The sequence below is a fragment of the Panthera uncia genome, chromosome A2 (genome assembly GCF_023721935.1).
Source record: "Panthera uncia isolate 11264 chromosome A2, Puncia_PCG_1.0, whole genome shotgun sequence".
NCBI classification, from domain to species: domain Eukaryota; kingdom Metazoa; phylum Chordata; class Mammalia; order Carnivora; family Felidae; genus Panthera; species Panthera uncia.
The window spans coordinates 86,989,070-87,004,810 of record NC_064816.1 but is presented as its reverse complement, the minus strand read 5'-3'; the positions used below and the strand labels follow the sequence as shown (position 1 = coordinate 87,004,810).

At 36.3% G+C, this 15,741-nt stretch overlaps 1 protein-coding gene across 1 annotated transcript in view; it reads left to right on the top strand.

The window, feature by feature from the left end:
• ELAPOR2 (endosome-lysosome associated apoptosis and autophagy regulator family member 2) overlaps nucleotides 1-15,741 on the top strand; it is a 176,118-nt gene that overhangs the window by 131,513 nt on the left and 28,864 nt on the right. Inside the window, exons 11-18 of the mRNA XM_049641373.1 lie at nucleotides 3,766-3,856; nucleotides 4,563-4,665; nucleotides 7,824-7,961; nucleotides 9,458-9,721; nucleotides 10,423-10,596; nucleotides 12,625-12,814; nucleotides 14,060-14,156; nucleotides 14,732-14,833. Coding sequence (XP_049497330.1) covers nucleotides 3,766-3,856; nucleotides 4,563-4,665; nucleotides 7,824-7,961; nucleotides 9,458-9,721; nucleotides 10,423-10,596; nucleotides 12,625-12,814; nucleotides 14,060-14,156; nucleotides 14,732-14,833 — 1,159 coding nt within the window. The remainder of the gene's footprint in view (nucleotides 1-3,765; nucleotides 3,857-4,562; nucleotides 4,666-7,823; nucleotides 7,962-9,457; nucleotides 9,722-10,422; nucleotides 10,597-12,624; nucleotides 12,815-14,059; nucleotides 14,157-14,731; nucleotides 14,834-15,741) is intronic.

Below are 15,741 nucleotides of genomic sequence, written 5' to 3'. Positions count from 1 at the left end.
GCAATAAATAAACTTGGGGTGTGGGAAGTGAGGTGAATACATGAATACAAAGATTGAAAAGCTGTAGGTCTTTGAATAATGTTGGTTAAGCATGAGTGAGAGTGGGAAAGAAAAAGCCTTAATATATATTAAACATTATGAAATACTTTCTTTATTGACTACTAATCCCATTTCTAGGAAATTATCCTAAGAAGAAGAAACAATAGAGTAGTTATTACCTGACCATGAAGGTGTATGTTGATCCTGGATTGAATTCTAAGTTGAGGAAGTTAAGACCTATGGAGGAAAAATAAGATGGGAAGGCCAGGGAATTGAATGATTTCATGAAAGCATTGATAGGGGTGTGTGCGTGTGTGTGTGTGTGTGTGTATGTGTGTGTGTGTGTGTATTCATTTGTAAAGATCTTCTGGAACATTTAAAAAAATTTTTTTAATGTTTTTTATTTATTTTTGAGGGAGACAGAATACAAGTGGGGGAAGGGCAGAGAGTGAGGGAGACACAGAATCCGAAGCAGCCTCCAGTCTCTGAGCTGTCAACTCAGAGCCCGACACGGGCCTCGAACCAGTGAACCGCGAGATCATGACTTGAGCTGAAGTTGGACGCTTAACTGACTGAGCCACCCAGGCAACCCTATCTGGAACTTTTATTTGATCTTTTAGAGAATTTAGTCTAACTCTCAAGACACTACTTGGTAGCCACTTATTCCCTCCTTTACTTAGAGGCTAAATTTATATTTTTGCTAATTTTCAGGAATATTCAGTTATTAATTTGAGAAATAGACATCTCTGCCGTATTAGTATGTGATATTAGAATAGCAAATAGTAATGTGAAAAATACAATACAAAAATAAAGATGAAGAGGTGATGTGTATTTTTGTGTCTGGACAGTTCAATATCAATCTTTGAGAGGAGTAGCATTGAAAAGAACGGGGACCTAAGTGAGAGGCCCAGGAACAGCCTGTTTCATGAGGTAGTCACCCAGTCATGGGGGTTCACATAGATATGCTTTGACCAGCTTGATTGTGTGATTTGGAGTACTTTGAGATTCATGTCTTGTCAGTCTGAGTTTTACACAGTCGTAGAAGAGATAATGCAGAAGTAAATCTTCATGTGTTGGAAGTTTGTCTAAGAGTTACCTATAATTAGAGACAAGTTACTGTTTATCCATGAAGGTGTTCATAGAGCATTTTCTGTGGTAACAGAATTTGAAATGGTCAATCCGGCGATAGATGATGTTTATGAAAGTTATGCTGTACTAATCAGATGTTATTACAGATGTTATACAAGCATTAAAAGCATTACTAAGCAGATGTTATACAAGCATTAAAAATGGCAGTCATACGGAAAACACTTTGACAATGTTTCAAGAATTTTGAATGTTCCTGTTCTCCAACCCATTAATTCTATTTCTGGGAATTTATATGAGGGAAACAATGTGAAGATGTGAAGAGAGAAATTATGGAAAAATACGTTAACTTTAGTGTTACTTAGGAGAAAAACTAAATTTTCAACAATGGGATATAATTAAATAAAATTATGTTGTAAGCATACCATATATTATTGAGTCATTAAAATTAGATGGGGAAATGTTTTTAATATAATAATAGAAAAATCAGAAGACATTGCTAATGAAAAAATCAGAAAATAGAGTAAATAGTAAAATCTAAGGTCTATTTAAAGTGTGTACTAGAAAAATGATTGAAAAGAAATACATTGAAATGTTAAGAGGCCATCACTTGGAAGTGGGAAGTTTCAAGGAAGTATGAATTGTTTCATTTTTTTCGTTTAGTTTTACTTTATTTATTTAAAATGTTTATTTTATTTTATTAAAAAAAAATTTTTTAACGCTTGTTTATTTTTGAGACAGAGACAGAGCATGAACGGGGGAGGGCCAGAGAGAGAGGGAGACAGAATCTGAAACAGGCTACAGGCTCTGAGCAGTCAGCACAGAGCCCAACGTGGGGCTCGAACTCACGGACCGCGAGATGGTGACCTGAGCCGAAGTGGGATGCTTGACCTACTGAGCCACCCAGGCGCCCCTGTTTGTTTATTTTGATAGAAAGCATGCAAATGCGAGTGGGAGCAGGAGGCAGAGAGACGAGAGAGAGAATCCCAAGCAGGTTCTGTGCTGTCAGCATGGAGCCTGAGGTGGGACTCAATTTTCTAAACCGTGAGATGGTGACCTGAGCTTCAATCAAGAGTCAGATGCTTAACTGACTGAGCTACCCAGTGTCCCATAGTTTTACCATATTTAATAAACATTCCTCCTTGGCACACATTGCTTTCCAAGTCACGGTAACAACACAGAATACTGGTTTAAAAATATATTTATTTGACCTAGTAATTCTTTTACTGAGATTCTTTTCTAGACAAATACAGAAAAACTTTACCAAAAATAGGTTTAGTATTATAGTGTCATTTATACTAGCTAAAAGGTAAAAACAACCCAAATGGTTAAATTGGATGTGTGGTCAAAAGGAGATAAGTCCAGGGGAACCTGGGTAGCTCACTTGGTTAAGCATCTGACTCTTGACTTCAGCTCAGGTCATGATCTCACAGTTTGTGGTTTTGAGCCTCATGTTGGGCTCTGTACTGACAGTGCAGAGCCTGCTGAGACTTTGTCTCTGCCCCTCTCTCTCTCTCTCTCTCTCTCTTTCAAAATAAATAAATAAACTTAAAAAAAACAAGGAGATAAATCAAGTAGTGTGATTTGGTAAATTATAGATATTAATTATATCTGTCTCATGATAAACTATTAATTCAGTCATAAATATGTTAGTAAAGTATATGGATAAAATGCATATGCAGTAATGTTACCATATAAAACCATGGCACAAAATGTTAACAGTAAGAGCTCAGTGATGTAAAAACGTGTGCATCAAAAGATAGTGAAAAGAAACTCCTCAAAATGTTAACACTGGTTTTATTTATTTTATTAAAAGTACGTTTAATTTTCATTTCTCAATTTTTCTGTGGCTTTCAAAATTTTATAATAAATATAAATAGAATTTCTGAAAACAAGTAAATAATGGTGTGTGTGGGGATGCTTCTCCTTTCCTTATGCAAGGGGCCCCTTTCAGCCTATAGTATATTGATTGTTTCTGTGCAGAGGACAGACCTTCCATCACCTTCTATGTGCAGCTGCAACTATACTGTTGACAGTAGTTAGCATGCGCCTTTCTCGCTTTTATTCACCTGACTCCTCAGTGAGTGTAGACCCAGTCTTGTCTTTCTACCCCTACTGCATGGTTCCTGGCACTCAGTGCATGCCACTTGAGTAAATAAATAAGTGAATGAAGGCAGAACAGGAGTTTTAAATTAGGGAACAATAATATAGCAAACTATAAGAAAGAACGCTGGACCCCAAATCTTCATTAAGTAATTTGACATTTTTAGTTTCCGTTGGTTACCTGAAGACTAAGATTTTCCATCTCAGTTTATTAGAATGGATAAAGACCATATATTTTAGTTAAAAAAAAAAAAGCCTAATTGAGAAAACTTGTTAGTTTTCTCATTGAATAGCTTTGATGCAAAAGTATGTATTACTTGATTCTTCCTGGGGAATCATATAGAATGTCTATTGATATTTAGGAGTCTACCTCTGCATGTAATTTGCTACTGCAATGTAAAAATAGGGAATTTTGGGGGAGTATTTCTAACTTTGAACGTAAGCACCAGTAGTCCGTTTTTTAAACCTTATTTAAAAAGGTTGTTGGAAATCATTAACGGAATTTTTACTGATAAAGATGCCTTATCTCATTTCCAGGTTGGGAGGTGGCTGGAGATCATATCCAGAGTGGGGCTGGAGGTTCGGATAATGATTACCTGATCTTAAACTTGCATATCCCAGGATTTAAGTAAGGAAAACCAATTCTGATTCCCTTCTGTAAGAATCCTCATGCCTGCTTCCCTATAGAAATAGTTGAAGTATGACTGCCTTCATAACATATACTTACATTGTGATGGACTTAGCAAGTAACAGGTTGTTATAGGATAATGTATTACATTTAAGAATATCTGTAAAATTGGTGATTGAGAAATTATAACTGTTAGTTGTATATTACTTAGATGAAGCTCAAAGCTTTTAACACTAATTCTGTCCAAATGTTACAATGACCATGATTCTTGGATGCTTAATGAAGAGGTCTTAGTCCAAGTAGTTTATGGGAGTATCCTTTGGCTTATATATTTATTTTTCTCTCAGTTTTCTCTGTAAAGTAGTATGTATGTACTGTAAAGTAGTAGTATGTTAAAAACTCTTTAAATCCCATTTGGGTTTAGTTCCCCATGTTGAAGCTTCCTAGTAAGGCATCTTTTTCCTGCTTTAGAATGGATGGTAGTATTTATAGTAGGAGATTCAAGCACATTAACATGGTTGTGTAGACTACTGGAATGGTATGGGTGTGCAGAGATTGAGTGAGGAAGAAGTTGTGGCTGGAGGCAGCCATTGATTAGGAGAAGAGATGAGCATGGCTTTCAGCTTAATAGAAGAAGTGACTTAGTTTTGTTCCATATTGTATTTACAAAATACTATAAATATTGTAATTTTAATCTGTCAACTAGACCACCAACATCTATGACTGGAGCCATGGGTTCTGAACTTGGAAGAATAACATTTGTCTTTGAGACCCTCTGTTCGGCTGACTGTGTTCTGTATTTCATGGTGGTAAGTGAAAGAGAGGCTTTCAAAGGCGGGTTTCTAAGCTTAGCGTTTTCTTTCAAGTGTCAATTCATTTATGCAAGTTGGGATAAGAATTCCATTTTCCTTCCCATTCTTAGGCCCTTCCAAAAAATTAAAAAATATCTAGGGGCACCTGAGTGGCTCAGTCGGTTGAGCTTCTGACTTCTGACTTCCACTAAGGTCATGATCTCACGGTTCCTGAGTTCCAGCCCTGCCTTGAGCTCTGTGCTGACAGCCCAGACCCTGGAGCCTGCTTCGGATTCTGTGTCTTCCTCTCTCTCTGCCCCTCCCCTACTCACACTCTGTCTCTCTCAAAAGTAAATTAACATTAAAAAATTTTTTAAAAAAATGTCTAAAGAAGTCTGCACACTGCACACTAAGAAATGTGCAGTGTAACCCACAAAGAAAGCTTGTGTTCTTCATGGGAAAGACTGAGTGAGGGGGCTTGGGCAATTGACGGAAGTCAGGGAATATTAATCTGGTAAAAATTCCTTCCTAAAAATATGCCACCAGCACAATGAAAAATTCGTCTCTAATAACCATTCAGTACTTCAAACCATCAGGAGGGAAAAACCTGTATTAATAAAGTGAAGGTAGAATATAATGGGAGTGTAAGTCATCAGGAAGAAAGAAAACTCTTCATTGTTAAGTTTAATAAATGTAGACAAAGGACTTTACTTTGTGCATGTTCTAATTTCACCTACTTTTTCTTAGGTTGAGAAAAGTAGCAACACAAAATTTATTAAGACCTCATATGGCTATTAGGTTGTTGGCTAGGACTTTAGCACTGTAAGTAGTGACTTCATAGACATGATTTGTTTTTGCTTTTTTCCCCAATAGTCTTTTAGCAGCTCATTAACAGGCTATTAACAATTTCCTACATGATATACAAGATGAAGATTTAAATATTTGTGATTACTACCAGATTAAAGGAAGGCAGACTATTTTGTTCTGAAAAAGAAAAATTGACTTTGTAGTAGTAAAAGAAGATCATGAATTATCTTTAACACATCCATTTATTACACCACAAATAACCAATAAATATTCAATCCCCAGCTCTGCCGATTTCTTTAACCCTTTAATTCCCCTTCATCCTTGGTGCCATTGCTGAAATCCAGACTCCCATTATTTCTCAACAGCAGTCTCTATTCTTTTTTCTCAATTCTCTCATATATGCTGCTATCAAAATTATCTTTATAAACATACAAACACTATTAGAGGCCTCAACATCAAATCTACTTACTTTCCCTTGGTGGTTTTTTTATTGCCTGTGGCAATGGTTATTAAAGTATGGTCCCTGGACCAGCATCACCTGAGAATTTGTTAGAAATATAGCTTTCTGAGCTTCATCCTAGTTATAATGAGACTAAATCTGTATTTTAACCAGCCATGGGAGTAGTCCTAACATCAACTCAGTTTTAAGAACTAGCAGCCTTTGAATACACTTAAAATTCCTTAGCATGGTATCTATATGGCTTTTTGTACTCTTAGCCCAGCCTCTGTTACCAAGCCTCCTGTTATTACTACTCACATCTCTGTAGACACCCTGAATTTGTTACAAGAACACCCTGTACTTCAGTTCTCATGCCTTGACACTCTAAGCCAGAATAACATTCTTCCTTTTCCCCTTTTGTCTGGTGAACTCTAACTCATAATTCAAGCCTTGCTCAAACGTCACCTCTTTTGGGAAGCTTTCTTTCAATCCTTTAAGTAAAATTAGCCACTCTCTCCAGTGTGCTCCTGAAACCCTTCAAGAAAACTCTATTTTAGTCATGTGACTGTATTGATGTTTTTGTCTCTCTCACTTGGCCAAGCACTCTTGAGGGTAGGGATCACAGGTATTTATTTTCATGAATCAACCTTATAGTTTTTAGCTCATAGCAGAATCTGCTCATTTCCTTTCCTCTCTGTTAGATTTGGTTTTCTCATAGGATTTTTTTGTGATATCATTAAATAGCATATAGGAATGCTGTCAGAATCATGCAGTGTTTTACAGAGGTAAGACGGTATTATTTGCAATAATGCAATAAGTTCCTTTTATTATTGGAATAAGCATCTAGAAAGATAGTGTTTAACAAAGCACTATCTGTGTTGTATGAGCTTCTTTTAGGAAGTGGCATGTATCCTGGTTTGGTTGTTTAGTAAGCTGGGGAAGTTCTGCAATGTATGACAAACACATCCTGTTATTCCTTTCTGTGGTGTGAACTCAAGACACATATCTTTGTACCATATTTGATTATGTTATAATGTTTGACTCCTCTGTTTACATCATAGAAAGAAACAGACATATTTTGAGCTCATGCCATGTATTGTCAACATCCCAGATAACAGAAGCCCATCCAAATTTCTAAGCCCTCTGTTAAGGTTTCTGCAGTCAACACTAATTAGAAAATTCAAGGTTAGCTGAAGTTTTCACTTGAAATTAATTAGATGCATATTACATCGGTTGACTTACTATATTTGCTTTCTCACCACATTAATGACAGCATATTGGTTGAAATGTTATACCTTTGTATATTATTCTGAATATTGAATTTAGCTAAGGAAATCAGAAATAAAATATGATACAAAATTATCCTTTGGAATTCAAGTTTAAGCAGGAGAAGATTTCATGAACTTAAAATAATGTTCTGGTTAGTCTGCACTTGGGGAAGCCTGGAAGTTGCAAGTATAGTTCAGGGGGAACTTATAATTCCTGTGCAAGACCTGCCTGGCAGAATCTCTCAACGAAAAAAGATAAACATGGAAAACCTTGCTATTCTGTGAGGGTTCTAGAAGTTTACTGTGAGAAATTTGAGGAATTACATTTCCCTGCTAAGTGTATTTCCTAAGCTAGAGTCATATGCTTGTAGGCGCACACACAGACACACACACACACACACACACCCTTAAATATACTATAATTTGAGACCTCTTTCAGGTTACATTGACAACGTGGTTTAAAAATTGTAATTAATAAGCTAGTGAGTGCTTATGTAGACTTGAAGCATGTTTTGAGAGCTCTAGAGTTATGTGCCCTCCAGATAAATATTCACTAACCTTACAGGGATTACTGTAAATACACACATATTTGTAGTGTATACATATGTATATCCATACTGAGTTTATGCCTTTTTTGTTTATATTTTTCTACTATATTTTAGGATATTAATAGAAAAAGTACCAACGTGGTGGAATCATGGGGTGGAACCAAAGAAAAACAAGCTTATACCCACATCATCTTCAAGAATGCAACATTTACATTTACATGGGCATTCCAGAGAACTAATCAGGGCCAAGATGTAAGTTACATGCACTTTTTTTTTTTTTTTTAACACAAAGGTGATGCTCCCAATGGAAATTCATACAAAATGATCATTCAAATCTCTTGGAGGAAAAGACTTAGTTTTTTTATTGATGTAGAATCGATCATTTGGTTATGGAGTAGATTTGTACAAAAATGGTATATATATATATATTTTGAGAGCAAGAATGTATGGAATTGAGTAACACAGTGTATCTTTGGATTGTTCTCCACTGAACAGATAGATTTGCTGAAAGCTTAAGAGAAACAAAATCTAATTTTGTAGTTATTTAAAAACATATTGTTAAAGCTTTCTGAGACTTTGAGAAGGCTGGTGACCGTCTTCTTCTTTTTCTGAATGATCTGACATTTGTCCGGGAGCCATCAACTGGTGTTAGTTTATTATTTCATTGTAGTTGTGTCTCCTTTTACAGCCTGGAGAGTGTGTATTACACATGAGTGGGTTAACACACAGAATTATTTATTCTCTTTTACTTTCCCTGCTAGAGTAGACCTTAATTCTCCCGTACGTAAATTCCATTGTATATTTCAATAGTAGCAGGACTGTTATTTTTGTGGATCTCCATAGACGTGACTATCCAAGGTGAAAACAAGGTAAACCACTTAAAGCTGTGGTAGCAAATGCAGAACATTTTCTCTTTTCTCTTCAGACTTTCATCAGGGAACCCATTCCCAGATGTTACTTGACTCTAATTGTTCTTGACCAGTGTTTGGATTACCATAATATGGGGCATGAATGTGCTATGGAATGCTTCCTTGACTTTTTTCTTTACCCCAGACAAGAAACAAACATTAAGTTGTCTCGGTTAGCATTGCTCTCTACTGATAAAGTGGTGCCCATTGCCTGGTGGGAACTAGATCTTCTTTGATGCAATGTCAGAAGAAGGAAAAGTATAGTCAGGGCCAGGTTTTGCTCTCTACTGTGCATCTTTTTGGTGGAAATCAGTCATAGGCTAGGGAAAGGACTAGAGAGGGAGAGTCCCAAAGGGGTGGTGTGATGGCATCAGTATTACACAGTGTTTGGGTGAGGACCAGAGTCCTGGTCTTCCAAGACTACTCCCTTGTCCAAAGCTTTTCCACTTGCCACACTGCAAACATCCTATGGTATCATTACTTTTAGGCTTATATCCGAATAAACAAGTATGGGAGATAAAGTTGTTCCACTGTTAAACCATACCAGTTCATCCATATGTAAAGCCTATAAACGTGCCTGAGTTTGTACCAGTTATGACAGATCTTGTAGTGATTGTGGCTAAACTCCTGGAACTCCATTACTGTGGAAATTAGCTTCTAGTGTTAAGATCGAAGGTTGTTTTTTAAAAGAACTGAGAAGAAATCATATTAATCCATTGTCACTTATAAACTGTTCGGCTGGAACACTCTGCTTGGTTCTTTGGTGATATCAACACAAAACACTCTGGTTTTACAACTCAGCCCCAAGGCAGAAGTCATTACTTTCTGCTCTCTTTTTAGAATAGACGGTTCATCAATGACATGGTGAAGATTTATTCTATCACTGCCACTAATGCAGTTGATGGGGTGGCGTCCTCATGCCGTGCCTGTGCCCTCGGTTCTGAACAGTCGGGCTCATCGTGTGTCCCCTGCCCCCCAGGCCACTACATTGAGAAAGAAACCAACCAGTGCAAGGAGTGTCCACCTGACACCTACCTGTCCATACATCAAGTCTATGGCAAGGAGGCTTGTATTCCATGTGGGCCTGGGAGTAGAAGCACTCAGGTAAGTGAGTGTGCGTTTCAGTTGTTCCCGGGAAGACACACCTTCATAAAGAAACTCAGAAGTTCCCTTTAATATTTCTCCGGCAACTACAGAGTTGCTAGCTATATTTAGAAATGGCTTCTTCATTTGTGCGTGTGTGTTTTCTGCCCTTAACATTTCTTAAGCACTTAATATGTGCCATGAAGGTCCTAATTCCTGGGGGCATAAAATAGTAAGGAAAGCACTCAAATAAGAATGCCTTCCAAAAATATTAAAATTGATATTTTGTGTCTTCTGTTAAGATAGAGCAAGTAAACTACCTCTGTAGGTGGGACATAGAAATATATGGAGAACAAGTATATCTTAGAACATTTTAAGGGCAAAGGTTGATGACATTTTTGGGTGAAAGAGAAAGTAGTTTTACTGCATGTTGACACTGGTGTAACAGGGACTTGTGGCTGTTTATTAAAATACCTTAATACAAGAAACTAGTTTTGGAGTAACTTCACTCTTACTTTTGAGAAATGCTGATTTTCCTGAACTCTACCTAGGAAAATCTAATTAGTGTTTGGAAATTCTCTATATTCCTATGGTAAAATATAACTAGGACAAAATTACTGAAAGAGTTTCAAACATAGAACTTTTTTGAAACACATTGTTCATAGCAGCTAATATTTTCTTTTGTGCTGTATATTTTTTAATTTCTTAATCTCTAATCAAAGGACCACTCAGTTTGCTATAGTGACTGCTTTTTCCACCATGAAAAAGAAAATCAGAGTTTGCACTATGACTTCAGCAACCTCAGCAGCGTGGGCTCGTTAATGAATGGACCCAGCTTTACTTCCAAAGGAACAAAATACTTCCATTTCTTCAATATTAGTTTATGTGGGCATGAGGTGAGTTCTGGCTGTCAAAGTGAGATGGAGCTGTATTTCGGCTTTGCCTGAGTTGATATTTTCTGTGTTGATGGCCCAATAAAATCTCTATGGGAACTAACAATCAAATGTCAGAAACTGAGCTGTGATTGCTTAAATTCTGTGTTGCCTCCTAGCAGGCCGGCTGGCAGCTTTCTCCAGCAGGGCCAACCTTGTCTGGTTCTGCATTCATCAAGGCACTTATCTAGCCAACTGAAGCCCAAAGCTTGGAGTTATGGTGTAGGTACTTGAAGCATCTTTCATTTTTTGTAAAAATGGGTCAGGCTTGTCAATCCCACCTATTTTTCAGTCTGGCAGTTTTGGTTTGGGAACGTTTTACTGTTCTTTATGTCGTCCGTTTTAAAAGAAAAAGACTTCCAAGAGGAAGTTTATTCAACAATAAAAAAGGAGGTAAGCAGGAGACAAATGTCGCTTGATCAGGTAGTGTCTGCTAATAAATAATGGGATCTTATTTTTCTATGGGAAGAAGCAGAACCTCAATTAATGCTGGTAATGGGAAGAATTACAGGACTATATGCCCAGTATTTTTATAGATCTATGAGGTCGGGGTAGGAGAGTATGTATATGTATATACCATTAGCAGTGATGAAAATGTAATAAGGCATTTCCTCCATGTTTCTTTCCATATTAACTTTGGCATCTCCAGTGGTCTTCATTATGAGATGCTGTGCCACACTTTGTGCAAAGGAAACAAAAAGAGATCTGATGACCACAGATGTTTTCAGACAAAAAGATCTGTAAATTTATTTGGTATAGTTTGGTTTGTCCTGTCCTGATTTTACAGGGAGAGATCAAACACACTTTATTGCTTAGTTACTCAGTTCATTTGACAAATAAATAAATATTAAATACCTGTTATGTTGAATACTGAGTGGAGCAGTGAATGAGATTAGTTACACATTATATTATGCTTCTTTTTGTTCTTGTGCCTGTGTTACCACTGTCTTTCCTTCCATCTTTCCCCTCTTCTTTTCTGTCCTCTTTCTTTCCTTTTTGTCCTCATTCCTTTTATTGTAGTTTACCTCTTTCTTTCCTCAGTAGTTTCTCTCTCATCTTTTCCATTGTTTTCATCTTCTTGGCTTCAGCCATTTAATTTAAGCTTAGTAAAAGTATATTGTACCTGTAGTGTGAGAAGGCTTGGTAGAGGGAGAAAATTTTTTAAGTTTGGATTGTTAGCTGCATTAAGAAAGATAAATCTGTATTCTTTTCTTTATGCTCATGTGTGCTTACTTTACATCTAAGATCAGTAAAATCATGTCCTTTTCCCCCTTATATATTCCTTCATAGAAATTGTAGAGAAAGCTATGGTGATTTGCAGAGGGACTATAGTGTATTCAAATAGCCTTTTAACTTTATATATTCCAACTGATTAAATGATTAAAAAAGTAAATCTCTGTATTCTCTTCAACTTACTGTGTAGTTGAGTAGGTACATGTCATTGAGTAAAGACACATGTAGTCACCAACTATTAAGAACTTAGATGGGGGTCCTATGATTTTGCTGCAATATGGCTTTTATGCTTTCTTCTTCAGCCTTCACATTTCCTTTCTGCCACAGTAGGCCGGTAAAGGAGAAGGAAGAGCAAGTCTTCTCCTTTGGAATTAAAATCTTCACTCGGAGTTACCTGGTCTCTTTGAATGCATTGCTATCCTATGAATCAACGTTTTCATAGATGATTTTAGTTCCTTAAATTAGATGGCTTTCAACAGCATAAATGATGCTTGTAGTTGGATGAGCAGTGTAGTATTGAGTGTATATATTCATTATAACTTAAATGACTCTCAACCCTGGTTAGACGTTGGAATTCCTCAAGAGCTTTTTTTTTTTTAAAAAAAAAATTCTGGTGCCTGGGCCCCACTTCCTTTTATTGAAAGCAGAATCTCTGCAGTGAGGAGAGAGCCACTGCTCTACTAGAGTCATTAGCTCTCTTGAGATCCACTTTAGAGAATGACTCTTCAGTAAAACCTCTTGATGACTTTGTTTTCCTAGGGGAAGAAGATGGCTCTTTGTACCAACAATATAACAGACTTTACAGTAAAGGAAATGGTGGCAGGGTCAGATGATTACACGAATTTGGTAGGAGCATATGTATGCCAGTCAACTATTATTCCCTCTGAGAGTAAGGGTTTCCGAGCAGCCTTATCATCACAGTCCATCATTCTGGCAGATACATTTTTAGGTAAGCTTCATTTCGTTCCTATATGCATGCATGCAGTTATTCTAAAATTATAGTACTGATAACTTGTCATTGTGTTGGTATTTGCCATAGATGATGAAGGCTATAGGTAATTCTAATCCCTTTGTAACATGGTTAAAAAGCTCCTACAATTGAGATCTATTGATCCATCTAAGTGAGTACAAGTATCTTCTGAGTTTACATATTAACTCATATGTGATAAGATGTTTTTTGAGAGTCTGTGCCTTTCATCAAGTTCTCTAGGAATTTAAGAAGCAAAATAAGTTTGGAAACCAAAACTATAAACAAAATAATAGTAAAAAAAGTAATGTATAAATCTAAATCATAATATTTACCACCAGTTTTCATAATATTTTCTTGTATGAAAAGTAAGCCGGTGACACTTAGCAATGGTGAATGTGCCAAGTTTTATTCCCTACCTGTTTCTTCTGTCTTTGTGGACTGGAAGGTATAGGAAAGTTTGAAGAATGACCTCTCAGTTATTTTTAGGGATCCAGTTCATTAGAACCTCTGGTATGGTGATAAAACATTTAACTACATATCAGTCTAACAAGCTTCATAGGTGATTCTAACATACAGCAGATTTGAGGACCATTGCTATAGACTCCAGAGGAATTGAGCTTTAATTTTCAGCACCAAGGTCAGTCACCAAGCTTGTGCTCAGCATCAGAACTCCTCGTCTGAAGGAGAGGTTGCTGTTATTGCTTGCATTTTGGCTCTGCTCTCATTTTGCCTACCAGGAATGAGAAAAATGCCTGACTTTTAGATTAAACAAGTTTTGGAGTTATTTTCTGGAAATTATTAGGGCACAAAATTTTTTGTTTTCTCAAGTATATCTATACTGAGTTGAAAGCTGTATTAGCAAAATAACCCAGCTTGTTCTACAAAACCTAACTTTTTATATTGTTAGGTTATTGAAATGTCAGAGCTGGAAGGGGCTTTAGAGATTATCTCAATTACTTCTTGAATTTTACAAATTAGGACATAACACCCAGGGAAGTGAAGTGACTTAAACAAAATAACAGAGCTAGGGAGTAGATTGTTTTATTTTTTTATTCTATAGAGCTTCATAAGGTTCTTAGTCTTACCACGAACGCATTAATTTAATATGATATTTCTGGTCAAATGACAGTATCAAAGTGAAGCTGTTTTCTATTCATATACACAGAAACTAAATAAACCTAATTTTCCTGTATTGCTTAATAGCTTTTTTTTATTGTTAACTAGGAGTGACAGTTGAAACTACATTGCAAAATATTAATATAAAAGAAGATATGTTTCCACTTCCACCTAGCCAAATACCAGATGTGCATTTCTTTTATAAGTAAGTGAAGATGCCGCTTACCTTGACAATTTTAATCAAAAGAATGTCTCTTCAGGGTGCCTAGAGTCATAGCTTATACTTAACAGATAATCAGTGATTAATTTGTAAATGGAAGACTGAGTGTAAAGTAGGAAACATGAAATATTTTGCAAGTGTTATAGTTCAGATAGATGTCTTTTTTCTGTTATATATATTCTTTTAAATTAGGCAATAAAGAGACTCTACTTCATTGTCTAGACAGTATTTGTAATTCATACATCTTAATAACAGCAAAAGTAGATATGGCTTCTCTTCCCTTTAAAAATTTTTTTTGATTGTGACTTTGATTATAATTATAGTAACTTTGCTAAACACCTTGATGATAGCTTGTCACTTTAGCTGAGAAAATAGTCAACTCTTCATTGGCAGTGAAAGCAAATGAGCCCAGTTTGTATTAAAATTCTCAATTAGTGAACTTGGACACATTTTTCTTCTTCATTGTTTCATAGAGTATAGAAGTAGTTCTACACAGGATATTTATGTCTTGGTGATCTATGTCATGTCTGTTCTGTGGAATGACATTTGCCTTTCAATAGGTCTTCTACAACTACAACATCTTGTGTTAATGGCCGATCAACTGCTGTGAAAATGAGGTGCAATCCTACTAAACCAGGAGCAGGAGTGATTTCAGTCCCCAGGTATTCTTATTTCTATGTGATTATTTCACATTTGTATTTATTGTGAGGAATCAAAACTCCCCAGAATCTTACTATTTTAAAACATGGTCCCTATGAATGCAAAGCAGAAAGAGAACAGAAGAATATGTAGGTTTTTATTATAGGGATATGCTGTGTGTCTCTTAAGAGGAACAAGTCCTCACAAATCTCAGTACATCCCAATCTCCTCAAAGACATATTCGCCTCCTGTTTGCTTAATTGTCTTGAAAATTATTTCAACATATAATTACAGTGTTTGTATCCTTGTATTTATTCTTACTGTTTAGTCCCAATTTCCTTAAGAGCTGGATTATATATAACCTGGCTTATAGTTCTTGATCAACAGTGAACCACCTGGGTGATCGAGATTGAAGTAATTGAACCTCTGAATCATGGTTTCTTTCTCTGTGAGAGAATAGGGGCCAGGGTGGATAATTTGTATGATCCATTTCCAGCTCCTCCGTTTTCTGATTAATAGTGGCAGAATCACCAAGGTAGAATCTGATCTATAGAATATATAATACAGTTCATTTGACTTGCTGGAGTTGAGGCAGTAGCTCTCCACAGTCTAGATTTGACTTCTACAGTCCATATTGGGTAGAAACACTAGGAGAAAATGGGCAATTTCATGGACTCAGAACTGTCAACTTAAATAATGCTTTCATGGTGTGAATGACACTTAAATGTCTGCTGATTTTTGTTTTTTGCAGTTATTCATTGTTCTGTATGTAGATTGTTTATTTCTAATATTTGTTGGATTAAGGTACCTTTATCATAGTTTGACTTGAACGTATTTCTCAAGTTAATATAAATATATATGTGTGTGTGTGTGTGTGTGTGTATACACACACACACACACACATATACATACAATGGAGTATTACCCACCA